General features: G+C 38.0%; 1 protein-coding gene across 11 annotated transcripts in view; it reads right to left on the reverse strand.

Annotated features, from left to right (window-relative positions):
• Positions 1-27,883, reverse strand: part of LOC107653658 (cAMP-specific 3',5'-cyclic phosphodiesterase 4D-like) — a 171,804-nt gene that overhangs the window by 9,206 nt on the left and 134,715 nt on the right. For 7 of the 11 annotated variants that reach the window (XR_001630264.1, XM_016440590.1, XM_016440804.1 and 4 more), the window contains exons 2-7: positions 21,073-21,264; positions 19,267-19,329; positions 13,309-13,345; positions 12,683-12,759; positions 12,491-12,540; positions 5,257-5,369 (exon numbers count right to left, since the gene is read on the reverse strand). Coding sequence is in view for 10 of the 11 variants with exons in the window: in XM_016440590.1 (XP_016296076.1) it covers positions 5,257-5,369; positions 12,491-12,540; positions 12,683-12,759; positions 13,309-13,345; positions 19,267-19,329; positions 21,073-21,264 (532 nt within the window). In the remaining variant the exon portion in view is untranslated. Of the gene's footprint in view, positions 1-5,256; positions 5,370-12,490; positions 12,541-12,682; positions 12,760-13,308; positions 13,346-19,266; positions 19,330-21,072; positions 21,265-27,883 lie in introns of those variants that run through there. The other 4 variants (XM_016440953.1, XM_016440876.1, XM_016441028.1 and 1 more) reach the window with 2 other exon arrangements.

A 27,883-nucleotide genomic window follows, 5' to 3' on the forward strand; every position in this document is an offset into this window, starting at 1 on the left:
TATATTTTTTTTATTATTATTTATTTATAATTATTTAATTAATACTTCTTTCAAATACTGAAATATAATAAACTAAATAAATAAATAAAATAAAATTGCTAAAAAATAAACTATACAATATAAAAAAATATACACAATAAAATATATAAAACATTTCTGGGTTGAATTTCTAGAAATAAAATAAAATAAAAATGCTATCTTCTGAAATAATAAAATAATTTTAGATTTAATAAACATTTAATGCTCATTTATTTGCAAAATTATTTTTTTTCTTCTCATTTGTGATTAAATGTCACCTCAATCTTTTTATTTTTATTTGTATTTTCAGATTCACCCTAAAGGAAGATGAACCTTTTAGAGTCACACATATTTGCCAGGCCAAACAATGCTTCTCATCTTTAAAGTCTCACGTAACAAATGCAATAAATAAATACTAAAACTCAAATAAATTAATACAATTAAAATTTTTAAAAAGATATAAAATGAAAAGTAAGTAAATAAACAAAAAAGTATAAAATGGATTAAACTGGATTTTATACATAATATACATAAAATATTATATATTTAAAAATCTGGGTTGAATTTCTATAAAATAAAATAAAATGTTATCTTTTCAAATAATAAAATATTTTTAAATCAAATAAAAATGTAATGCTCAATGATTTATTTGGTAAGGCTACTGGCCTCTTTTCTCTCATCAACATTGGCCACTGTACACTGTCACAAAGAAGTGTAAAATTAATTTCAAATCCATTGACAGTCAAAAAGAGGAAGTAGTTAAACTTCTCAGACTGTAAAACAAACTCCTGTTTGAGTGTAAATATTGACCTGTTGATAAACAGGGCCCAGGTAACGTCCACCTCCTTTCTCTAATTAGAAGTGGGCGTCTTTGATTACACTTGCGAACTGCAGAAGGGAACAAAAATCTGAAAATAAAACAAACATGTCTGGAACAATACGCCAGCATTCATATGGAGATATCGACCCCCATGCAAGCATAACACGAGGCTTTTATGTGGCCAGGGGAGATGTTCTCATTTGAAAAGCAAATGATAGATCAGTGGCTCTTTTATGAAAGCAATAGCCATTGGCCGGATTTGTTTGTGGCTGATTTGAATATGAACCTGAAGCCTTTACCATACGGCAATGATACTACATTATCAGGAGAAATATGAAGCCTCTGCGGTGGTGTTTTACGTCAAAGCATTTCTTTATGCAAAGCAACACATTATGTGGTTCACATAAACAAGGAAATAAAGTATGTGTATGTCAATTTATCTTTGTTGTACAACCAAGAACTTCTACAGACCTACTATAACCTACTGAACAACACTCAAAAATAAGAACAAAACACGGCCTTTATAATCATTATGTCTGCTCTCATCTGATAAGAAAATCATTTTAGAGACATTTTGTTGCATAAATGCATGTCTGATCCTGCATATAAAAACTGGACAATAAAAAATCATATTTTCACTGTTTTACAATAAACGATGTCTAATTGGTAAAGAATGAAGAGTCTGTCAAAAATTCAAAAAGTATGTCAAAAAGTTATTGGTATTTTTAAATCTTAGCTGACACATTATTTTGGTTTGCTTTTAGTTGACTGTGATGTGTATGTTTATTTATTGTTTGTTTGTTTGTATTTTTATTAGTTGTGTTGTGATTGTGATCGTTGTGATTTACTATGTAACACTGTGAGAAGCCGTTTCGTAATCTGAAGCTGTTTTTGCACTGATGTCAGACTTGTCATTCATTTATGAATAATTCGATATTTTGGCCAAATAAAAAAAAATGTAAAAAAGAGAAAACAAATAAATAAAAAAGAATGAAAATAAATAAATAAATAATCGAATCTTTTCACCAAAAAAAGATTAATTAAAATAAAAAAGATAAAGCCAATAAAAAAATATAATTCAATATAAATAATTATGTAACTTCATATAGAAAACATTATTGGATTGTGATTTTAGCAAAATAACTTTTTTGTAATATATATATACCGCAATATCATACTGGTCTAATCGCCCACCACTAGTCTTACTGAAGAGTGAGTGACATGATGGAGCCGTAATAAGTGTACATGAAACAAGATCCTACAGTACAGTGGATTATGATTAATTATAGACTAGCGCTAACTAGAGGCAGTGTGGTCGCGCCATAGGAAGAGTCTGCTGCAGGTTGAGGCCAGTGTCATGCTGATGGAAACAAGGGGGAAAACCTCAGACCACACCCCAAATTCTGCCGGGACCACTTTCATGCTCGTCATCAGAAAGGCAAAGCTATTTCTGGAGATCTAATTATCGCCACGTCAAGTTTTATTGGGAATATGAACACTCATAATAACACATCTGACAAATACTAAATGCATCCTGGAACTGGATGAACCAACAGCTTAAGTGCACAAAAGGGCTAAATCTGATGCAGGAATTTAAAATTGTTGACACAAAATTGTGGCACATTATGTGTCTGTATTGCTCATATGAAGGCCGTTTGTTCTCTTTGGTGAGGGAAACAGAGCTCTGTGGTTTTCTGTGAATTCTGGCTGGATCTGAGGCCTTTAGCTGGGCTCACACAGACTCGTGTGGCTTTGATTAAAGCCGTCGGCGGACTGAGTATCGTTCAACATTTCGTGCTTTGGGCCGCCGCTTCAGAGAGGACCAATGGGACGCCAAAGGCTTCACCACAGCGCGCGTGCAGGATCCAAATCGTTCAAGAAAGCCACTGGCTACAGATACCCCCCCATCCCATACACCGAACCCCCCTCCATAACCCATATGTCTCATTTTCCTTCTGTCTTTCTTCCCTTGGGCTCTGGCAGGCCTCTGGCCGTGGGGTGTGGTGTGGTGTTTCAGGAGTTTCATGGAGGGGAAGTTGGGTACTTTGGTAAATCCAGATCTGCTGTAATGGGAAGTCTTTAACTTGGTACCATATAGAAATCTAAACAAATAAAAAAAATTGCAATCTAAAAAAGTTACTTTTTAATTTAATAACATTATTTCTGGAACAAAAATGTGTATCTCAGTAAAATGGCATTAAAGTGTAATTTACACAATACTGCTTAAAAGCTTCATAACTTAATTTATACAATTATTTACATACATTATTTATATATTATCGATATATTGAGAACCACTGGTTTAAATCCATAAAATCCTCTAAATTTGAGCCCTTAGTTGAGGGATTACAGGATTATTTAGTTGCTGATGTTGGATTTATTGTTTTCATAGTCATTGGGGATGAGTCTGTGTCTTTATCTGTCTCTAAATAAATATTGATACCAGTAAGAGTCTGTCATACGGTACATTCTAGAATCATTCGATGTTTTAAGACCCAATGCATGTTATGCAATAAAGCAGCCAGAGATCAGATAACACACATAAATTTGCATCTGTTACAGAACGCAGTTAATTTCTTAGCAACGTCTTCATTTGCATCTCTTCGCATCATATTACGATGATCAGGTGCGTGAGGAGTTTCACATTTGTTCTCGACACCGGATCGCCCAAACCAATCAGAAGCCTGCCCTCCTTCACGGCCCCTCATTCTCTCCTGCCTGTTTTATGGTTTGTTTTTGAATGTACTGAGCATGCTCCTGAATCACCGGCATAGGCCTGCCACGCTGCATACTGATGAACAGAATACCTACAGTACACACACACACACACACACACACACACACACACACACCAACAACATGCCCTCCCTGTCACTGTGCAGACAAACAGGCTTGTGCAGGATCCCACATGCTTGCAGTCGCCATGGCGACACAGACAAATTGAGCCCTGCAGTGGGCTGAGAGACAGCGCAGACGATGCACACGTACCACATTCGGCACAAAGACACCCAGCCGAAAGGTTAATGAGGTCCGCTAGCAAACATTACAGCATCTTAGCGGCTCTCTGCCTAAACACGCTTATCTGGGCCTGAAATGGTAAAGCACATTGTGAAAGATATGAGGACACTGATGCAGTTACGTCACTAGCATGAGTCTGGCTGTGCTATGTGTGAACGTTAAAACCCTCACATATGCTGTCGGGATACTGTAATGCCATACCTGGACTAGTTTAGGCTCGCAGCATCTCATTCTATATCAGCAGTGAGACACTATACACAAGCATGTGCTGCATACAAGTGTCTAACTTATTCAACTTCTGCACGTATGAATGAGGAGTGTGTGCTGTTACTAAACTTTTAGTAAACTGTTTGTACTAAACTTTGTCTGTGCTATAGACATGAATGCAACCTCAAATGGTCATAATTTGCACCTGGTGGATGATAAAATTGGGTGGAAAACTCCCCAGCAATCACCTAGTAACCCAAAATCAGGTAACCAACTACCTAGAAATCCCCAGAAACCACCTAGAACAGTCTAGCAACACACTGTGAGTTTTACAGAGAGTTTTGCACATTCAAACACCGCTCATGTTTTCTTTTTAAAAAATTGTAAAATTCAGTTTGTGGAACAACTATTCAAACTACCAAAATCCAACAGAAAGCATTCAAGGTTTACATGACAACAAACATTATATCACCCAGTTCCAATGTGAAATATGATTCATGACCTTCAGTAAAACCGGCACCTCCCATCCTCTTAGACCCACACCAAACGCATATACCAGAACAAGACCTCTATCCCATATTTCCCTAACCCCCCTCCACAAAAAGGAATTACAGGGAAGCTTTGCTGGAGACTGCAGTCCTGGGCACAGCGGCGTGCCACATTAAAAGATGCCTGTGTAGTCATCAGCACTGCTAAACATGATCCCCAGCAATGTGACCTCCGTCCCACAAGAACAGACCCACGATTCCAACGACAATGATGCTTCAGTCTGACTAAAGGTCTTCCAGCATGGGCTAGACACACACACATGCATGCATAAACATCGGTCATTTCTACTCACACAGTGGGGCAACAAGCATTTGGTGTTTTGATAGCGCATCGAGCCGTCGGATGTCGTCGGTCATGCTGAAGCAGGATGCGTGATGGACAACCCTGACTCACAATCATGACTCGTGTGTGTATCTCCCTGAAAGTGCACCCCCCTGGGGCAGCCATCTTGGCTCTAACGCTACCTGATAACGTCTCCCGTCTGCGAGCCAACAGCCCTGCCAAATCGCACCAATTACCTGAGCTCCCCTGGGCAGCGGCGGTAATGACATTAAGTCAAGGGGAAGCCCTTCATTCTTAGGTGCGACGTAAGCTCCCGAGTGGAAAATACCATGTGTTATGTGGGAAGTTTAACAGTGACTCACCTTGTTGGAGGCCATCTCGCTGACGGAGTGTCGTGTCTGCAGGGTCTCCAGCTGGTCCAGGCACCAGTCCAGCTCCTCCAGGGTCTCGGTGGCCAGTTTCTGGTAGGCCTCCTCTGGAGGGAGACAGGGAAGGGGATGGTCAGTTTTGAGGCGTTTGACCGGGCTAGCCGAGGCTTCCCGGACATCGTCCACGTCGTACACAGCCATGCTGGGATGCCCAGGGTGGACACATGGGTGACTCTTCATGCTGTGCTGAAAAGATCAGGGCTAACGGATCAAGTACGAGCTGCTCCTCGCCCTCTGAAAACTCCAGAGCCGGTCGACGCAATAAAACCGAGTCACACCGCTGTCGGTCCGGCCGTGCAGGGCTCCTGGTGTAGAGCGCACCAGAGCCCCATGCTCCTAGAAAAACAAAAAAGACACACACATACGAGCACAGAGATTCGCTTTTTAATCCGCTTCTACTGATTCCCAGCGGGTTGCCTGAACAATCCCATGTCCGTACGCTGGTTTAGAATCAGTCTCCTCCACAGGTCCATGAACTTCAGAGGATGTCTTATAGCTGACGCTCTGTCTCACAACAAAAGAGAGAAAACGCAAAGGGTCTCCTCAGCACCTCCTACCGGCTTTAACACCCCCAGACAGAGACTCCTGTATGAAGCAACGGGCTTTGCCCAGTGTTCCTGGAGAGCTTGGGCAAAAAGAGCTTGCACAAGCGACTGAGAGAGAGCCGCGCGGCACCTCAGCTACACAGACATGACATAGGAGGCATTGCTTTACACAAACATGAGCAGCTTCCTGTGAAACCACAAACCTACAGAGCTGGAGAGCACGACGCAGCAAGAGACGCAAGATCTGGACCGGAGCGCTGGAGCAGGAGCCCAGCTTCCCTGCAGACTCACTGCTGTCAGCAAAAAGGGGCCAGATCTCTGTTACAAATGTGTATTAAAAATGCATGCTGCAGTTCTGTCTTATGCGTGACACGGCTCGGGACTAGAGTTTCACAACATCTGAAAGGAAGATCAAATTAACCACAACATGTGTTAGCTTATTGTACATAAAATGTATAATAATGCCTACTTAATTTAAATGTATGTTGTAAATTGCATTTATTTACATATATATTTAGAATTACGCTAGTTTATTTAAATTATTGATATACATTTTTAAAAAGTTTAGATAATATTGAATATAATTAATAATGAAAAAACTATCTATCTATCGATCTAAAATATTAATGTTTTTATTTATAAAACATAAATTAGCCAACCATTGCCAAATATAAAAATGTAAAAAATAAACAAATAAATATGTATGTATTTGATTAATCATGATTAATCACATTCAAAAGTTTGTTTACATAATATATGTGTGTGTGCTGTGTATATTTATATGTATATATAAATACACACACATGTATATATTTAAGAAATACATGTAATATATAATTATATATAATATAACTCATATAAACACAAATATATATATACACATGTAAATATTTCTTAAATATATACATGTATGTGTTTATATATATATACAGTGGGTACGGAAAGTATTCAGACCCCCTTAAATTTTTCACTCTTTGTTATTCTGAATACTTTCCGTACCCACTGTATATATATATATATTAGTGCTGTCAATCGATTAAAAAAATTTACTAATTAATCGCACTTTTTTCCTGAAATGAATCGTGATTAATTCCACCTAACATTAAAGTTTTTTAAAAATACTTTTACATTGCATTAAAATTCAATCTTCAAATTAATGTAGAAACAACATAAAGACAGTATATTTTTTATATTTGTATAATGGCCAGTATCACTCTGATGTCTCTATGAAATAGTTGTTTCCCCTGATATTTAACCATTGATTAGCCATTCAATATTACAAAGCTATCAATTTTAACATTTATTAGACTACTTAAAATAACTTCTAATTTAAGTGAACTTAAGTGAAACAATCTTCACATAAACCCATTATAATAAATGTCATACCTGTGCCCTTCGGCAAGAAGGAAATATATAGAAATTGAATAAATTTATCAAACACTAAATTCAAAATTAAATACAGATGAATCCTTAAAGCTACAAAAGTTATTGATTTCCTCTTTTCTTCTTTTGATCTTTGTTAACCGGACATCACAGCAGCTGGTTATTAGGTTTTTTGTCTGCTGTCCCTTTAAGAGCTGCCGATGCTGAACATGATGTAGATCTGACACACATCTCTTTACCTATTCTGGCCCACTACAGTTCTTAAAGTCTCTAATGAGTTGAATCGAGTGTGTTAGGTGAGGGAGACAGTGCTGGTCCTGCTCCAGGACAGTTTGGAAAACCACTGCATTTCAGAGACATGTTCTTAAATGTGACTCATATAACAAATACATACATAGGCCTACATGCACAGATTTAAGGCAGCTTTAATTGCCTTTTTGGTAACTTCATGACTTAACTGACGACATAACTACGACATTGCGTGCTCGTAGTTAATTTCGCGATTTGATATGAAATGGTACAGGCTACAGCGCGCGCCGGCACATTTGTGCGTGCAATTGAGGAGCACACACTGTGAGCACAGTACTGTTTCCGCGCTCGTTTGACTCGCATCTGGCGCTGAGGTAAAGTTGGTCTGAAACGTCTCCGGTTTGATGTGGTCATAAAGATGAAAAAGAGACAGAAACAGCTGTTGTGGGTGGGGTGGCCAACCATAGCCCCGCCCCCTGCATTAACATTTAGATGCCTGATTTCATGCATGAAATGTGATTTCAAACTGTATTTTAGTTTAAAAACAGGGCAAACAATATGGATTAACAGTATTGGTCATTTTATCAGTTCTCGACTAAAACAAAAACAATTATCGGTTATCTGTATTGGCCAAAATTACTGCATCAGTACAGTCCAAGAAAAACAGCAGACAGTATAAGCATACAAGTATATATCTAAAGCAAAAGCAGCCCTAAACAAATGAGTAAACGTGCAACACGTTTCATCAGCAGCAAACAGCCACATCCACATCCACAGGAGTCCGATTAGCATCAGACTGGGGGAAGATGGGAGAGGTGGCTTTACTCGTGACAGACAGATTGCTTGAGATAGCTACTGCTCTTTCATGTCCCAGAATGCTCCTGGGAGGTTGTTTACTTCAGCTGTATGCCATTTCAGCACAGATTCATTCACTGCGATGCTGGAAGATTACGTGACAGTCAATCTACGCAGATTACCACTGAAAATTAATCCTCATTATGCGATCTGTTCAGGGCCAGATTTCATTTTTTTCATAATCCTAGATTATGTCGGGGCTGTGCAGTTGTGACTAGTGCATTTAAAACCTTAACCTGCGTCACAGGATGTGCATACGTTCATACCGCACAGACTATAAACAATAACTCAAACTGTTGCAATTCTACTCGTGTGTATTGCGTTACACAGAGGAGAGCTAAAGTTACAAGAAAAGCATTCATCAAAACAAGCGTGACACAATCACAACACGCACTTCAGAGGTCACAGGATCTTGGTGCTTTTGTTACAGGGCAACCTTTTGTGGACTATACTGAGAAAATTTGACATGCAGCTCTGCGTGTGGCAGCGCTGCGCACACGTTTGCTCAACACACACTCGGGTCAGCAGCAGCTTTGTCGATCATAATTCAAGGGTCAGGGGAGAAAAACAGCTTGGTGACACACTAGCCCCACAAAGAAAGAGAAAATGCACAGATGAAAGGTTTAAGAAGGGAAAAGGATGGGAAAATGGGGGAAAGTGTGGCATTCTCTCCGCCCCAACCCCCCCCCATTTTTTTAGCCCTCTCCTCAAACGGCTGTCCAATCACTCTGAGCAGAATTCAAGAGCAGGGGTCCACTGTCCTTGCTGACAACATCTCCTCTGACGTCAATGGCATTCTTCTTGTGTTCAGTGCGACACCAGAGGCCAGCCCCTCAGAAACTGCTGTGACTGAGAGCAGGACAGGGCTGCAGCCAAACTCTGGAGTGGATTCCACAAGAGAGGAACGCCAGAGACTGAGCAAACACTCTCTGACTGGATGCCAGACAAAGCTACGGTTTAAAAATAAAGCAATTCAGAGAGCAAAAAGATTTTGGTGCATCCCTTGGTCAAGAAATATCTGGGTCATTTTTTAACTCAAAGTATTTTAAACATTTTAGTGCATAAAAGCCTATTTGAAAACAATCAAAAACGTTTTGAATTTGATCAGAATCCTACCTTAAGGTGTCTATGTATCCATTTATACTTTTATTCAGCAAAGATGCATTAAATTGATCAAAAGTGACAGTAAGACTTTTATAATGTTACAAAAGATTTCTATTTAAAATACATTTCCATTTAAATCTACTTCTGTTCTTTCAAATTATCCTTAAAGTAATGCATAGCGATTTCCACAAAAAATTATTAAGCAGTACAACTGTTTTCAATTACATGATAATATTCAGAAATGTTTCTTGAGCAGCAAATCAGCATATTAGAATGATTTCTGAAGGATCATGTGACACTGAAGACTGGAGTAATGATACTGAAAATTCAGCTTTGCATCACAGGAATAAATTACATTTTAAAATATATTTTAAAAATACATAAAATATATTTATCACAATGAAAAAATGTAAATAATAAGATAAAAAATAATCTGTAGTATTTTAATAGTATTAGAAGTATTATTTATTTAAATATTGTTTAAATTGAAGGCACAAATAAATAAATAAATAAAATGCTTGCAATTATGATCATAAAATTGCCTCCAATTAAAATGTTTGCTTTTGTAGTGTAATATGACTATTTTTTATTTTTCTTTCTGACTATAAGATACAAAAAACACCTGGCAAACCCACATTTACTATATCCAGAATGTCCAAACCTGACGTTTCACTTACTTTACTGCTAAATTATGCTAAATTCAAATGAATAAAAATCACTTCTCAGTGGTGGCCTTTCTCTAGTAAACGACTGGCCCATATAGCTCATCAAACATCACTCAAGCAGGTCAGAGCCGTGTGATAGACTTCAGATAAATCACTCAGAGCCACCACCTGGCCCCGCTAGATGCCAAACGGTTTCTGAGAAAACCTTAATGTCACCCCTCAGTGGGTCAGCAGTCTTGAAATACACAAGACCTCTCCAGTAATAGCGAGAAAGCAGCCGTAGGAAACAGAAGCCTCAGGCTGACGCAAACACCTTCAGAAAACCAGCCCGAGATCACCTAGACGCCACGTTTGGAGAGGCGCCCGTGTGAAAAACCAGGTCATTCTTGTGAGACTCCTTCTTTTTGAGATGCTTATGCCATCCGCCGTCAGGTTGCCAGGCAACTGCTGTCGAATCATTAGAAAGCAAGGGGCGGGACCTCTGTGTTTTAAGCAGCTGCTAATATAGAAGGAGCCGATAATGGACTGAATCAGTCCATATCGGCAGGTGCCACTGAGGAAAGTGCAACTTTGCTTTTAAGGCTTCGTTTTTTTCATATGGCCTGAATGCACAGTTAGCACGTGCACTAAACTGGAGAAGTGTTGGTGTGAGTTGTGTGCGTTTCCATATCAGACATTTGCGTTAAGGACAAGTGATGGGGAGCATCTTGATTGACGGACTCATCTTGCGAGTCCCAGCAAGACGCCAACACGTGCTTTCCTGAACTGGAAGCACGTCTCTGGCCAAGCATGAAAGCGAGATGGCGTGCGTTTGCGAGTATCATGTCAGATTGGTGGGCTGCCAGCTGCGCCACATCTATTAATAACAGCTTTGCACAATTCGAATGGGGTGAAAGATTCACGAATGTCAAAGCGGGTTTTGTTTACTTCTTTTGGAAGACGTGTTCCTCATGCATCTATATACAATATATTGACATAAGCATGCAAATGCCCAAAGACCAGACCTGTTATAAGCATCTAATGTGAAAATGATTGGTATTTAATGTGGTGTTGATCTGCTTCTTAGATGTTTCTCTTGAGAAAAACACCCCAGTGATCTCATGCATCTCTTCTAGAGTTTCAGATCTCAAACTGTGCTCTGATTAGTCAAAGCCAGATATTTCAATATAAAATGCTCAATATTATTACTACACATCAATTGAAAGGGAAATCGCATGCAAAGGAGGTGAAAAATAATTAATACACAGTTTAGACCAATATTCATTCAGTTTAGAGGTTTAAAATCTAAAGAATATCAAAACCAATTGGAAACCATACAAAGCATGTAATTTCAAAACTATTGGTCTTTAATATGTCCACACTCTTTTTGGCCACGCAGTGCATCTCTTTTCTACAATAATGCAAAAAAGTGTATTAAGTTAAATGCTATCATTGCAAAATTACGGTGGCCGAGAAGTGCTAAACAAATCACAATTCTGAAAACAAAATAACAAATTACAAACGCAAATGCAAGTCTAAAAAACAAAATAACAATTCAGAAAGCACAACAACAATTCAGAAAACATTATAACAAGTCAGAAAACACAATGACAAATTCGAAAACAAAATAACAAGTCAGAAAACACAACGACAAATCAGACAAACCGGAAGAGGTAGGTATAGTTTGAGACAGTGCCATTGGTTTGGGATTTCTCACCGCTGACTGGACGAAACATCTGTCAATCAACGTATACAGGAAGAACCAGCCGAAGAACAGCAGAGTCGTGGTAGAAAGTTCGGAGATGGTATTAAAGTAGCTCAGTTTAAATGTATTGTATGAATTGCCCTTACTATGGACATTTGCGTTTGTAATTTGTTATTTTGTTTTCAGAATTGTGATTTGTTTAGCACTTCTCGGCCACTGTACAAAATTGAGCAGCCTTGCTGTAAAAAAAAAAGAGGTTACTGCATGAATGTAAGGTGTTTTGTCGCTCCCTAGAGGTTTAAAGCTGCTATGACAGGTTTGATCAAGAGAACCGAATCCAACACAACCAACAGCAAAGAACAAACACTAATGAGATCTCCATAATATCTCGAAGCAAAATAAAACTTTTAACTAAGCCTTCTGCTTCTCAGATGTTCTCATCCTAGTAATTGCATATGTGTCTCTTCTAGAGTTTCTGAAGAGAGCTCAAACTGCATTTAGATACCAAAGTCTGCAATCAAAAATGCTAAAAATTAACATTTGACACAGAATGAATGGGAAATAACATGTAAAGCAAGAGAGAACAGTACAACGGAATGAAATACACAGTTTAAAGTTTTGAAATCAAGTTAATTACTGTTGCATTTCTGAAATGGTATAAAAACCAAAAGAAACTATCTCACCTGTGAAGGAGGCCTTTGAGAGAGGAGGCTGATTACACATGGGGGATCGCCTGTGAAAATTCAGCATAACAAAAGCAGAAAGCATTATGGATAGCACAATACATTTGATTTGTTTCCTCTTCTGCTCTTTTTGCACGTCAACAACGGTCCATGACGATTGGAAAGCTGAATTTTTGACGGAGCTGCACTCACTTGTTGGATGTTCGATCTTGCTGGAGGTTGGTTAACGCTGCAAAGTTATTCCGTACCGTCCTCAAACTAGCCAGCACCTTCAAGAGCAAAGTAAAACACAAGAGGTCATTGACGTTGAGGCTCTGTAGTTTAGTTTTATCCATCACGTTTAAAATATTCAAGTTAGGACAAACTGAGTATTTGTGAAACTTCATTTCAATTCTGTTGAAATATTATTTTAAAAACTACAAAAAAATATTGTTTGTATTATTAAATATGGTGTAAAGTCAACATGACATACATTTCATGTCTTTTTGTGCATTATTCACATATGCATGTTATTCCAAAACCAAAAAAAGGTTTTAACTTCGTAATCATTTATCAAAAAGAAATGAACAAAACGACTTTGATTTTTGGCTGACATCACCAGCCACTCTTCTTTTCCAAGCACTTTTCACTATCCAGTCAGTTCCTGATTAATAAAATTCCTTCCCTACAATGTTTCTCGCCGAATATCCAGCGTGGTACGTAATATTATGGAAGCAAAATGGGTTGCAAAAGAGTTTCCTGTTGACTTTAACAGTGCAGAAGGGCCTGGATGAGATGTATCCCAGAATTCGCCCTGAACTGCTTCCTGTGTCACTGACCTGTGCAAACGGCGTGACGATGAGGTCATCTCCATGACTGCAAGAGAACGGAGAGAGTCAGAAAATCAGCAGTGTGACATACACATCTCAGCTACACAGCCAAAGAAAATGATGACTCTCTTAACGCCTGATACGCATGTTTATAATGTTGCATGCATTTGTCATAACAAACGAACCATATCATTAATAAAAGTGCAGATTTTCCCCAGAAAATCAGATTGCATGATATTCTTGCATTTGGTCCTTCAGGAGGAGTGAGATATGGTTTGTCTGTGTGACAAGAGACAACAAGGCAGGGACACGCTTGCATTAATGCTTTCTATGCTAGTGAATGTTCACTACTAGTGTGTGGACCACCTCCATTCATTCAGATCTCACCGTGAGACTCCATGTCAACACATTCGGTTAGCATCACACATGCTGCTCATGTCTAATCATGTACAAGAAGATTTCACACCAAAAGTCACTTGAAATGTGTCAAGTCCACTGAAAAATGCACAGAATAGTATTTGAAATACAGGAAGCGTTCATTATGCAACAATAGCGCTGATAAAGATGCACAAAGAAGTCAAGAACAAAAAGATAAGACAAAAATGAGAGGAAATAATCTGCATGAGTTTTAAACATCATAAACGACCAAACATCAACATTTCCATCAAGCACTAGGAGATTCAGATGTTGCAGATGTGAGCTGCTTGTCTAGCTGATTTTTGGGCATCAAAAGCCCAGTTTGGGTCATGCTGTGTCTACAACGCCCAAAAATGCTGCTGACTGGGTACTTAAATAACCTGATACTGAGTGTTCACTAGGTAGGCGGCAGCCTGATCCCGTCTCACTGTTGTTTATTATTCTGCCTGTCCTGATTTGATGGGGAAATGTGGTGTGAAATGAGGAATATGATGCAAAAAAACCTTCAATTTTATTCAGGATCCTGGTAAATTCCTCCTTGAACTGTCAAATCTGTGACACACCGGGGATGTATGTGCACATGCTTACAACACATTAGAGCTGTGATGCTCCTGAGGATACAGTCACTTTCCTGTGTCTATCCATTTTCCTATCCGTTAAAGGCCATAAAAAAATACAACATTTCTCATTTTAATTTAACTTACTGTACTAAAATCTGAAATGTATGGTGGCACACTGCTGCCACGTAGGCTATATATTCATTTTTTCCACTTTTATATTTCAATAATGAGATATGTCCTCTCAACAATATATTTTCTTGTAATAATGACGTGTCATTAGAACTATGCTTTTTCTCATAATCACGAGATATTATGCCATACAAACTATATGTTTTCCTGTTATTATGAGATATTTAATGTTTAATACAACATAATTTGTATGTCATGTGACAACATAGGCCTATAGGCCTTTATCACACTTACGCATTTGAAAAGTGCAAAAAATATAAATAAAATAAAGCTTTAAATAAATTCATAAAAATGATATACTGTAGACATTAAAAACAATAAATAATGATAATAATAATAATAACAAAAACACAAAAAATTAAAATGAAAACAGAAAATATAAAAACTAATTCAAAATATGAATTAAAACTATAATAGTATCTCAGTGATATTAAAATAACACTAATCATTAGTGGCAGACAGTAACCAACTATATCTGACCAATGAGAGTTTTCCACGAATTTACAGACGTAAAGGTAAAGAAAAATAAATAAATAAAACAGAAATAAATCCATCATTTTATAGCAACTACACTTTAAAAACAAAGCACCATTTCTAACCAATAAACTTTTTAATGTTGAGTATAACTACAAAAACTGGAGTCACTAAAAAAATTATTTTATTAATTTCCATGACTTTCTAATTCTCCGATAATTCCAAGTTTTCCATGACCGTAGGCACAGAAACTCGAGTAGTAAATCTGCGTCAGTGTAAATGCCCCTTTAATGGGATGACCTGACCTGTCACCATTCTGCCTTCACATCATTCAGGCTCATTTGCACGTTGAAAATGCAGTTAGTGAGTGGCCAGTGGCGAGAGCGACAGCAGGACAGCAGCGCATGTGAGTGCAGTTAGTCGCTGCGGCGGGGAGGCAGTAAGTATGCGGTCGTAAGTGAGCAATATGCCAGTATGTTGGGAGGAGTTGGAGGTCACTTCTGGATTTCTGAGCAAAGAACGAGACCTCCAGAACAGCCCTAAACACCACGTACCCTCTCCGCCTGTCATCCGGCTGGCTGAAGAAGCGTCCGATTTCACGCGCGGCCCGACTCCGTTTCAGCATGTGGGTGTCACTGACACTCCTGCGGTTTAGCATGATGCTGTGTGTCTGTACCTCAATGTGTGTGCATGTATGCATGACGGCTTCCCTCAGCGCTACATGTCCACACGCCGTCCAGGAGGAAAAGGTCACCGGCAGGCGTGTGTAGCGTATCACGCGCTCCCGTCCAACTGCTGCAGTATGCATGCGCGCTAAACATAGCACAAGGGCAGGGCTTAGACAAGTGCAATAACCTGCTGCCATTTCACAACTGACAACCTGCTCATTTAAAGACTTTTCAGTGCAGCTTTAACTGGAGTGGGAATGTGAACGCTATCCTGCACGCTACTCTGAAGATGAGAGTGTCCAGATCATGCGTGTGAACTCCAGATGAACCCCACATCTGTGTGTGTTTCTGATGCTGACAGCGTTGCAGGGAGAAGAGAACTAACTATGATTTATCAGCGCTCTGCTCAGTATGCTGAGACTGTCAGGTCTTTCAGAAGAGCTTAATGGAGAGGCAGCAGGCAGCTGCTTATCAAAGCCGTAATTTCAGTGGAAAACACAGACGGCACCGGCTCGTCTTAAAGTGAGCTCTTTGAAAATATCAGGAAAAAAAGAGACACTCAGCATTAATAGGCTACAAACTGTCTAATGTTTGGCCAGTGCATTGCACAATACTTTGTTTGTTTGTTTGTTTTCTGTCAAATCAGCATCTAAGACTATCTTCAAGGTAAGAACATAGTAAAATCAGTTTTAAAAAAAGGTAAATAAAGTAATTCATAAATAAATAAACATTTAAATAAGTTAAATAAATTATGTAATAAAATACTTAATTGTTAAAATAAATAACATGCATACAAATTTACGAAATTACGAAAATTTTTACTAAAATTAAAATAAAAACACAATTTAAAAATAAAAACGAATTCAACGTTAATTCTAACATTAATAAAAACTAGTATAATAGTATTAGTAATAGTATAATTATTGTATAATCATAATTAGTAATAGTATTTTAATGGTACTAAAATAAGGTACGAAAAGGAAAAGAAATTCAATTAAAAAACATTTCATAGTAATTGCACTTTTTTAAATGCTGAGCATAACTACAAACATTTTAGTGACTAAAGAAATGGCCATGATTTTATAAGATTTTATTACGTTTTCATGACCCTAGAAACCATAAACTAAATAAATACACCATAAATAAATAACAAAGAAAGATCAAACCTTTAAAAATACATATATGTTTTAGGTTACATAGTATACTAGTATACTAATATACTCTTTTGAGTTGACTGTGAATGTGACAGTAATGAAGCTCAAGGAGGCAATCATTTTCTTCACATTTTCAAAAAAAAAATTTCACGTTTTCTTGAAATGTGCCACTACATCAGATGTGTTATTATTCAGGCTGCTGCTAAAAACAGTTCAACTAGCTTTACCAGTTTTCTTATTAAGAACAGTTGCTCCATCATAGTTGAGCCAAAAGAGAAAACTGACCGCAGATAGTTCATGTTAATGCTCACTTTAGCGCCCCTTGTGGCAGCACAAAAAATGCAAAGCGTATTTGAGTTGCGTTATGAGTTGTTTTCTGACATTCTGGAAAGAAATGACATGTGAAATCAAGCTTGCATACCTAGAAAACATGTAGATGAGTATGTTTCAGGCCTCAAACTGAAAATTAATTATTCTTTTGAAAAAAACCCAAATGTGAAAAGTGAGATTTGTGTGGTGTCTTGGAACCGGTTCATTGAAATCTGAACAAAGTGATTAGCAAAAAATGAATCCGACTTCCCAGCAGTAACCATTACAGTACATTACGTGCAATACAGCCAATGAACTACTAAAACTCCAAGAGCAGTTGTGACGGTAGAGGGTAATATCAGGAACCGACATGATATTTCCTGCCATTCCAGGTTGAGAATGGATTCTCTGGTGAAATGAAATGAAAACATGTGCCCGCCGTCCCTCGGGACTCTACATAATGCATGAGCCGGTGCAGGGTTACATAGAGAAACGCTCTGAGCTTGCAAAGATCAGGCCAGAGAGAGGAAGTGCACTGATCTGACAATTTCCTGTGATATCATCCATCACCGTTCCATTTGCTTTAGCTATGCAATCTGGGCTCTCTGATCGTTCTGCTGTTCATGTGCTTGTTTATCGTGCAACTGAAGTGATATGATTCAAGAATTACACCTCTATTCTGTTGTATTCTCACGTTCTGTTCCAAAACCTAGTTGAGGGAGCAATTTAAGGTGTCAAGTGTGCTTCAAATGCAAAGATGATCCCAAAAGATAAGTAGCATGCAAAAACTTGTAAGTTGTTTAATTTTGGACAAATAAAAAAGCATGCATTGCCAAAGTATCATTAAAAATGTTTAGAATAATACATGTATATTATATACATTTTATATATAAAAGAAGCAAGATGAATGCTGATTATAAAAATGTTCTGTACTGAAAAGTGTAGTTATAATAATGAATAATTGTACAATAAAAACAATAAATGTTATTGTTTACAAATGTTATAATATAAAAAAGAAGCAAAAGAAAATGTAAATACATTCTGTTGAGTACTGAAAAATATTAATAGAAATTTTTATAATTGATAATAATTATTATTACAAAATAAAGATATAATTGTTATAGTTTATCAATTTTATATATTATATAAAAAGAGAAAAAGAGAGACATTTTGATTACAAATATATTCTGTTGAATAACTAAAAGTATGAATAAAAGTATATATATATATATATATATATATATATATAATTTGACATTTATTTAATGTTTCCAATAAAAAAAAAAAAAAACACTGTAAACCATTTTGCTTATTAGAGCATAGAATTGCTAGCTTAACAAAATGCTATTGAAATCAATTGTGAAGTCAAATGTGAACCACTGTAAAGTGCTCAAAGTCAGTCTATTTCAGTTAGGATGCTATCTTAGAAGGAAACAGTAGGCAGTAGGGAGCTCACTAGATTGTGGAACAGAGCCCCAGTGCAACTAAAGACCTGTGCTGTATTTCCCAAAAGCTGATCATTTTGGAGTACTGTTGACTCCCCCTATTGTTCGAATGTGACGAATGCAGCCCGAAATCTAATTCATCAATTTCAACATTTGACGTAAGAGTTCACAAAGCATCCATCTCTCTTAAATGTCAAGCATTTTATTACTTATTAGATCAATCCACTAAGGAACATTAAATTATGCGACACAATAGAGCGAATGCATTCACGGTGACTGGAGGAAATAATAATAATGATAACAGTCACATGTGCACCTCTGAACGACCATTATCAGTGTCACATGCAATGCAGGATCATGGTAAAGATGGAGATTGACAAACACGCACTCACACACACACGTCCAAGCCACAAGCGGCATGTCATCCGGACTCTGTCTTCTCCATGCGATTTCTCTCATGACGTTCTCCTACACTCTAACGACACACAGAGGTTTTAATGCCCAGAATCGTCACCCAATCAAATCAACCTGAAAATGACGTTTTTGTTGCCCCATCGCAGGTTGATTTGGTCGTCATTCTGCGCATTAAATGGTGATGGTGTAGGTGAGGGTTCTCAATGCATGTGAGACCGTGATGCTCGCATCTACAGGTGAAGCAAGGTGATGCAGATTAGACAAGCAAGAGCATTCCTTGAGGAAGAGCAAGGCCAGGAGCTGCCGTTAGGACAGGCGAGCCAGAACCAGAACTTACTTTCCACTAATAACTGGCTCAGATCTCCGAGAGACCAGGCCCGGCCTCAGCAGGTGGTTATTCCTAACGATAAGGACACAGGTTTGTCAGACAAACACACACACAGAGAGTGCATCACACACGTTGGTTCCTCTGCCTTTGTGGTTTGAGAAGTGGCTGTTATGAACGACCGTGTCTCTAAAGAGGTCAGCGAACCGCTAAAGAGTCATTTGAGTCTCTCTCAGATTCTTCAGTGACTTACTTTTTTCATGTCGTATTAAAGGAATAGTTCACTCAAAGATCATCTACTCACCTTCATGTCAATCCAGACTTGTTTATTAATGTGTACTGTGGCTATCAAGCTCTCCAAAGAAGAAAAAACACTTTAAAACTGTGGCTATATATGTTTTCTGAAGCCATATACATTAGCTTTGAGCAAGAAACAGATGGGAATCTTAGTCAGCATTTGCTGGAAATCTTTACCGTAGCTCCAAAATCATGTGCACGTCTAATTTCCAGCATCTTAAATCCCAGTCTGTTCCTCACACACAGCTATCATATGACTTTAGTTGTATTGACCACATTTATGGTGCTTTTATGGTGTGTTTTGTCTTTTTTGTAGCTTGACAGCCCTTAGCAAGTACATACTTTTACTAAGAAGAAAGAAAGTCATGCATTTGGAATGATATGAGGGTGAGTTTTCACCTGAAATACTCCTTTAATGCCATATTTACACTACCGTTCAATAGTTTGGGGTCAGTAAGATTTTTAATTTTTTAAAGAAGTCTTTTATGCTCACCAAAGCTGCAAATATTTGATCAAAAATACATCAAAAACAGTAATATTTTGAAATATTTTTACAATTTAAAATAACAGTTTTCTATTTGAATATATTTCAAAATGTAATTTATTCCTGTGATCTAAAGCTGAATTTTCAGCATCGTTACTCCAGTCTTCAGTGTCACATGATCCTTCAGAAATCATTCTAATATGCTGATTTGTTAATTAAAAAACATTTTGTATTATTATCAATGTTGAAAACAGTTAATACCTAACATTTTTTGTGGAAACCATGATACCATGATATATTATTTATAATTATTTGAATGAAAGTTCAAAAGAACAGCATTTATTTGAAATGTATTTTAATTTTTGTAACATTATAAATGTCTTTACTGTCACTTTTGATCAATACAAGTCATCATTAGTGAATAAAAGTATTAATTTCTTTAAAAAAATGTACCTATGTAATAAAGGTATGTAAAGACTCTTACTCTCGTCAATGTGTGTGAGAAAAAAAAACGATGTAGACAGAGAGAGAGAGAGAGACTGACGTTAGAGTCATGTGACCTGGGGGCAAACGACATACCACTGATGACCACACACATGTACATGTACTACATATAAAGACACAAGTACACACACACACTCTCAAACAACAGGAAAACAATTAATGTCATCAATGGATGAGAAAGCTGAAAAACTATGTGGGCTAACTGGTCCTTTTCGACCTGTAGTTCTATCTGTTTTAAGAAATTCTATCAATTCAGATCGCAGAAAGAATTCTTGAACTCTTTTTGGTTACTAGAAAAGAAAACTAAGATATATATGTGTGTGTGTGTGTGTGTGTGTGTGTCACATATGCATGGACAAATGAAATTATGCTGAATCACAATAGAAGCATGACGTCTCATTTTTAGTGTGCTTTTGCCCAGTGAAACAAAAGTAAGGACCAAAAAAAATAAATACTAATTTTGACTGACCCAAAAAATAAAGTAAAGGGTTATGGGAGAATGGCACATGGTTTTAAACGGTTCCAGTACTCACATGTCACTGGCTATGGAGGAGTTTCGGGACATCAACTTTGGAGACAGGTCATAGTCGCTGTCGGAGCGGTAGAGGAAGGATTCCCTCCGCTGGCTGTGCACAAAGTTGGCCTGAAGGATCAGGCCCGAACCCGGACTCATCATGGGATCCAGGGGACTCCGTCCTGACGACGTGCCATTGTCCACGTCAAAGCTACAGAGAAAGAGAGATACTGGTGTTATGAAACAAATAACAAACTGTTAGAGTTTAGTCAAAACAGTAAGTTTAGTCAAAAAATACAGTGCTCTTTCCCAAAATCAGGGTTTGACACTTACATTTTCCCAAGAAGCACATGTGCACCCAAGTTGGTCACAATAGAGGTGCAATAAAAAAAGTATCATAGAATGTGTTACAAAAGTTATTTAATTTATTAGTACAAAAAGTACACTTTAAAAGTTTTGAAATATTTCTGCTTCAAATTGTACTTAATTATATACTGTGTGTGTGTGTGTGTGTATATATATGTGTGTGTGTGTATGCCAAAAATATCCACCAAGAAAAAAAAAATATATATATAATACTTAATGTGGGACTTTTAATTATAAACAAGCCCGTATATATATGTGTGTGTGTGTATGCCAAAAATATCCACCAAGAAAAAAAAAAAATATATATAATACTTAATGTGGGACTTTTAATTATAAACAAGCCCAAACATGACTCTTATTTTGAAATGTCTATGCTTTACTATTACATTCACAAAGATGAGGGGAGACAAAAGATGCACTCTTACAACCATCTACTACAACATATTACAATAAAAACACCATACAGTAAACACTGTCATAATTTACCAACAGTATATCTATCATAAGCAATCGGTTGGCATAAATGCACAATATTAATTGATTACGAACTGTTCTGAAACCGTGAGTCTGCAGAATGCGCAACAGCGGCGCATTTCTACTTTGAAACATGCAGCGCTCATATTTATTCAATGAAATCATAGCGATTTGACCTTTAATATTCACATTAGGCTGTAGAGTGAATCCTCCTTTTTCCATCTCCAAATGTAAGATTTCTTAAAATGATCGTTAAGATGTTTTTTATACCATTTAAGATGTTTAACCCTTAAATTCCATAAAAATTACATTTTAAGACTTTTTATTCGCGCATATGCGCCTAAATACAGTTCGCACACATCGCAAATGCGAGCGGAATCCTGTAAACGGCCTGCAGGAGGCGCCACTCATCACTTTACAGCCCTGAGCAGAAATTAAGGTGGACCAGAGAGAGCATGTTGGTGAACACATGGGGACAGCCTTACCTAAAGCTGCTTATCATAATGACCTATGCTAGCAGTGACGGAAACGCAGGGGTTTCCCTCCCAGTGACGTCTAGCACACAGGTGGACACTGTCACTGGCTTTAGCTGCCGTAATCCCGTCTATTGTGTTAAGAGGCTATTCGCCAGCTAATCGCCGCGGTGAGGTACTCGCCACGACACTGGCGGTGATTCATCAGGTGACCGAGTTTCCCCGCGAGCGTCCCCATTTGAAACCACAACAAATCCCCAGTGACTCACTCCACACGTCTCTCTGGCCGTTTTAAAGATAAGCAGCAGTTTCCTAGAAAGCCTGAATAGGTGAAGCAGCAACAACACGTGGATCTGGAACACTGCGTGAGGACCAGACGCTCTCAAATTACAGGAAGTCAAACAAAAGAGCAGGTCTGTTTGTATCACAGAGACAGACGTGTGTTCATGCACATACACCACAGATTTCAAATCCCAAGAAGCGCGAGGCCTTTCCAGCGGAAAATGACAAGCAGAGGAAGAGATACAGTGATAAATGACTATCTGTAATCGTGGGGAACAAGCTTAAATTCCTCTCCTAAAAAGGATGAGAGCCGTCAGCTCAGTGAAGAATTTACTCAGTTTTACTCACTAACACAATCCAGACCGCTGCACGTTTAGCAAAACACAACTGCAGATTGTCACATCATCTTGTCTGAGAAACAATGACAGCTCCAGATTCTGTTAACAGGTTTACTGAAGCACATATGTATGGTGTAATATACAGCTAGAGTCGTCCTTACTAAAGATTGAGTTACTTGATCTCAGCTCAGTGTGGTGTGACTTGCTTTGAGGTCTGTGAGCAAGAAACTTCTTTTCCTTCCTGTTTTACACTTTAGCCACTTTTGCATCGCTGTTCTCAAGACTTGAGAGCTTGTGCAAAATTCACAAGCCTGACCCAATTACTAAATACAACAAAATCTATCTATCTATCTATCTATCTATATATCTATCTATAATCATATTCATCCATCCATCTATGTATCTATCTATCTATCGCATCATTTCAATCCATCCATTGCACTGTATCCATCAATCCATTCAACAATCCATCTATCGCATTGTATCCATCCATCCATCACATCGTATTCATCCATCCGTCTATCGCATCATATCCATCCATTCATCATTCCATCCATAGCATCGTATCCATCCATCAATTCATTCATTCATTCACCCATCCATCCATGGCATCGTATTCATCCATTCATTTATCCATCTGTCTAATATATTGCATTGTATCCATCCATCCATCCATCCTATTGTATCCATTCACCCATCTATCTATCTATCGCATCATATCCATCAATCCCTTCGTTCATCTATCCATCCAAACTTTCTTCAAAAAGCCTTTTTTAGGTTTTAAAAAGTCAAGATTCAAAGTTTGTCTTGACAAACTAATGGTTTTCTTGTTGAAAATTACAGTTGTAATTAAAAGGCGTTCTCCATTGAGTTCTGAATGTTGCACAAGCCTGACTCGAGAGGCATGCCTCAGTGAGGTCACTTAACATCCATGAGTGTAAACGCTCGGACTGACTGACCTTGAAGAGCTGGTGATAGAAGAGAGATGCGGAAATCAATGACCTCTTGTTCTGCAGCCAGATGCTTCAGTGTGAAGTCCTGAATGTCTTTGCTATAAAATTACACATTAGACACTTTCCCCTTACATCACGCTACAGTATGGTAAGATCCTAGTGACTTCTGTCGGCTGACCTTCTCTTTGCTGTGCTGCCAAACATTTGCTAATACCAAACATTTGCTCATTTAATAGGACAAAAATAAGAGGTCAGGGATTCTCAAATGCACCAGCATGGTGAACATCAATAAGCAAATCCCTTGATGTATAGTGACGCACAGCAAATGAGACATTGGGGAGAAAACCGCTTGCTTTTAGGTTCTCCGTGGGACGTTTCTCCCGCAGCGGTACGTGTCCTGTCCTTTTGTGGGATTTGGTCTGTTTTGACCTCAGATTCATGACGAAAGCCACGGTATTACATCAGTTCCATTAGCACGCTATCATCCTAATGCACTTCTGCATAAGTGCGAGACCCCACGGGTGCGTAAAGATACCTGAGCCTTAGCCGATACTGTCGGGGTAGTGTATTGTGATACGTCCTCCAGAGGAGAGCTGGAGGGACAGAACGGATATACCGTTTTACTTCGCTGCCTACTCTAATAACCAACCCGCAACGCTGTGAGAATACAACCAAACCAGTCTGAAGGCTATTTAACTTGGATGGTCACCATGGGAATGTGCACTAAACATCAAAGCTCACTGTGACGTCAAACTATTGTGTGGATCGGGAAAGGATATTAAATTAACATTTGCTTAGGCACATTAACCACAAACATGCATGGACTGGTGCATTTACTTGAAGCGTCATTCTCAACACATTTAGTTTCAGTACTAGTGATACTGAATGTTCAGCAGGAAATAACTTGATTTTATCCTTTAGATCGGATTCGAATGTAAAAAGTAAAAGCTGTGATATTATTGGCTAATGTTATTTTTCCCAACCTCAGGCACTTGGATGCATCAGTGGAAAAGGTGTTATATTTTAATGAAAGATTCCGGAAAAAAATGTTTTTTGGGTAACATGATCTAATTAATTTATTTAGAAAGTAAACCAAGTGAATTTTGATTTCGCGTCATCTTTAAATTGCAAAGGCATGTGAAAGCAAGTGTCCATCTATGGAAATGTTTATGAACGAAAGACAGCTGAATCACTTTGCAACTTTCTTAAAAGTATTGTGCACCCAATATCATTTACTCATGCTTAGTGACATATTCCACGCCTGTATGACATTTTTATTTTTTAAGATATTTTATAGAAAATACTGACAAAAAAACTGACAAAAGCACATAAAATGACTAAATATTAAACTAAAATTAAACATTAATAAAACTGTAATACTATATAAGCAATAAAATAACTCTGAATGCAATTTTATTCCTTTCTTTCTTAAAAATGCAGTTTTGACCCAGTGCAACTTATAGTCCGGTGCTTATTTTTTGGAAAATGCTGTAAAAATGATGAAAATTTTCCATTTTGCGCTGAACTGTCCCTTTAAACATCATAAAGAAAGAATAACTCTTCAAGACGCGTCTCTCACACACACAGCAGCAGCACACACTCTTGAGAACTCCTTCATCCAGCAGGCCGACCTGACACATTCGATCTGCTTCACCAGACGTCATGCCAAAGGCTTAACATCACACGCGGCCCACATCAAAGCTTGCGCAGTGTCACAGAGCAGCTGCACCTCTTCCCTTTTAAGGCACAGCGGGTCGACTAAGTTTGGGGTGCGCTGGCAGGTATCTGTCCACCGGGGCCCCGTCTCTGAGAGGCTGACGCACGAACGGGGCCCGGGGTTCCTAGAGGGCCCTCTCTACAGCCCTTGGCCTAGGACTTTTAACTCCAACAGTTCAATACTGGACTATACATACACACTGCATTTAAACACAATAATCTATCTGCTACCACTGGATACCATCCAATGCACATCCATGACATTTTGCGTATCCAGTTAATGTATAATCTGTTGCACCTTCGCATATTTTGTGTATATATGTCTACATAATGTAGAATGTGTACATACTGTGTATAAATGTGTATTGCTAACTGCATGTACATACTGTGTATAATGTGTAGTGCTAACTGTAAGTATGTCTAATAGTACACTGTGTGTACTGACTATATGTATGTGCATATTGCACATTGTCATCTGTTGAGGTCTGTATGTTTATATGTAAATTGTTTCTGCACTGTCTGGAGCACGCTCCCAAGAATTTCACTCACCAAGGCACATGTGCTGTGGTGATGTGACAATAAAAGTGACTTTGACTTTGACTTTCTAATTGGCCTGACGGTCAACTGCAGGCACGTAGACGACAATGAGTTTATTTATAAAAAGTGCCGAAGACACACAGGAAGAGAGAAAGAGAGATGCACTTGGCCTATTTTGGCAGAGGTCATCCCCGGATAAAACGCAGGCAGGAGACGGGTCCAGAAGTCGTTTTGGTGACGTGCCATGAGGCGACAGGATGCACTTGCGTCTTTGTGAGCGCGTGCAATGCGGCACACCGCGGGTTACCAGGTCAGAGCAGGCTGACGTTGTGAGCCGAGAGGAGAAAGAGACGTACACTGGAGCATGCTGGGGCATCTGTTCTTTAATATGGTCCTGCAACAACACGGCTCATACTAGAGAAGTCACCAAACACAATGTGAAACATTGTGCTTTTTATAGAGCAGCTGGAAGTATGCATCATTAATGCAGGATAATAACTGTTGAGATGTTTATTTTGGCGGTGGAATGCGTGAGCTATTGTGGTCTCTTGTGTTGTGAACGGTCTCAAATGGCACATTTGAAATTTGACTCAAGCTCTTGACTGACAGGATTATGAAAGGCCGAAGGACCAGTGGTCAGCGCTGAGAAAAGAGCCACGTTTTTCTATGGGCAAAGATATTTTTACACCGCACTAATGCCACAGTTATGTCAGCCAACAAGAAACACACTAGACTCGCTCACATACACAAGAACTAACAGTGGTCATCTACAATTACAGAAACCCATTTCTGTACTCAACAAAATTGACTCTATTTACTTTCTTGTTCCTGGTATTATTGTGAACGAATCATTTGTGCAAGTTATTCCATATAAAAACTAAACCTTTGACTTGCTCCAGCTAAACAACTTTCCTTTTCGTCTGACGTCACCAAACCTTTGTTTTTCAACTCCACCTCACACTATTCTGGTATGTGACACACACTTTTTACAATCCAGTCAATTCCGGTTAGATAAAATGGGTCCCGTTCTATGTTATTTCTTGTTAAATATCCTGTTTTACTCAGAATGGTTTCAGGTTGACTAAACATTTAACTATTTTATAGAAACATAGTAGAGATGTATATATATATATATATATATAGAGAGAGAGAGAGAGAGAGAGAGATACATATACATATAGAAATACTGATTGATAGATAGATAGATAGATAGATAGATAGGATTTAAAAATATTTAGAAAAATCAATTATATATAGAGATGCACCGATTGCAATTTTCTTGGCCGATTCCCAATTTTTTTTGTTAGTGTGATCTGCCGATACCGATTTTTGTCGATTCCGATGTTCTTTCTAAGAACTATAATTGACAGCATATACAAACAAAAATCTACTTTTCTTTAACGCAAAGTTTTATTTTCATACAAAAAACAAGTAAAAAGTCAGTAATAAAATAAGAACAAAAAAATTGCAAACAACTGCACAAATAAATGCAATAGAATAAAGAGAGCTATGAAAGTTTTTCAGGTTAAGTAAGTTTTTATTCAGGTAAGAAATACTACAGAAATTAAAGTAATCAAATATAAAATAACACATCCAGTGTTATTTTACGTTTTGATTACTTTAATTTCTGTAGTCTTCATTGTAAAAATTAAATACAACTTAATGCTTACCATTAAAGTTATAAAACGTAT

Source organism: Sinocyclocheilus anshuiensis, unplaced genomic scaffold (genome assembly GCF_001515605.1).
Source record: "Sinocyclocheilus anshuiensis isolate Anshui unplaced genomic scaffold, SAMN03320099.WGS_v1.1 scaffold269, whole genome shotgun sequence".
NCBI classification, from domain to species: Eukaryota; Metazoa; Chordata; class Actinopteri; order Cypriniformes; family Cyprinidae; genus Sinocyclocheilus; species Sinocyclocheilus anshuiensis.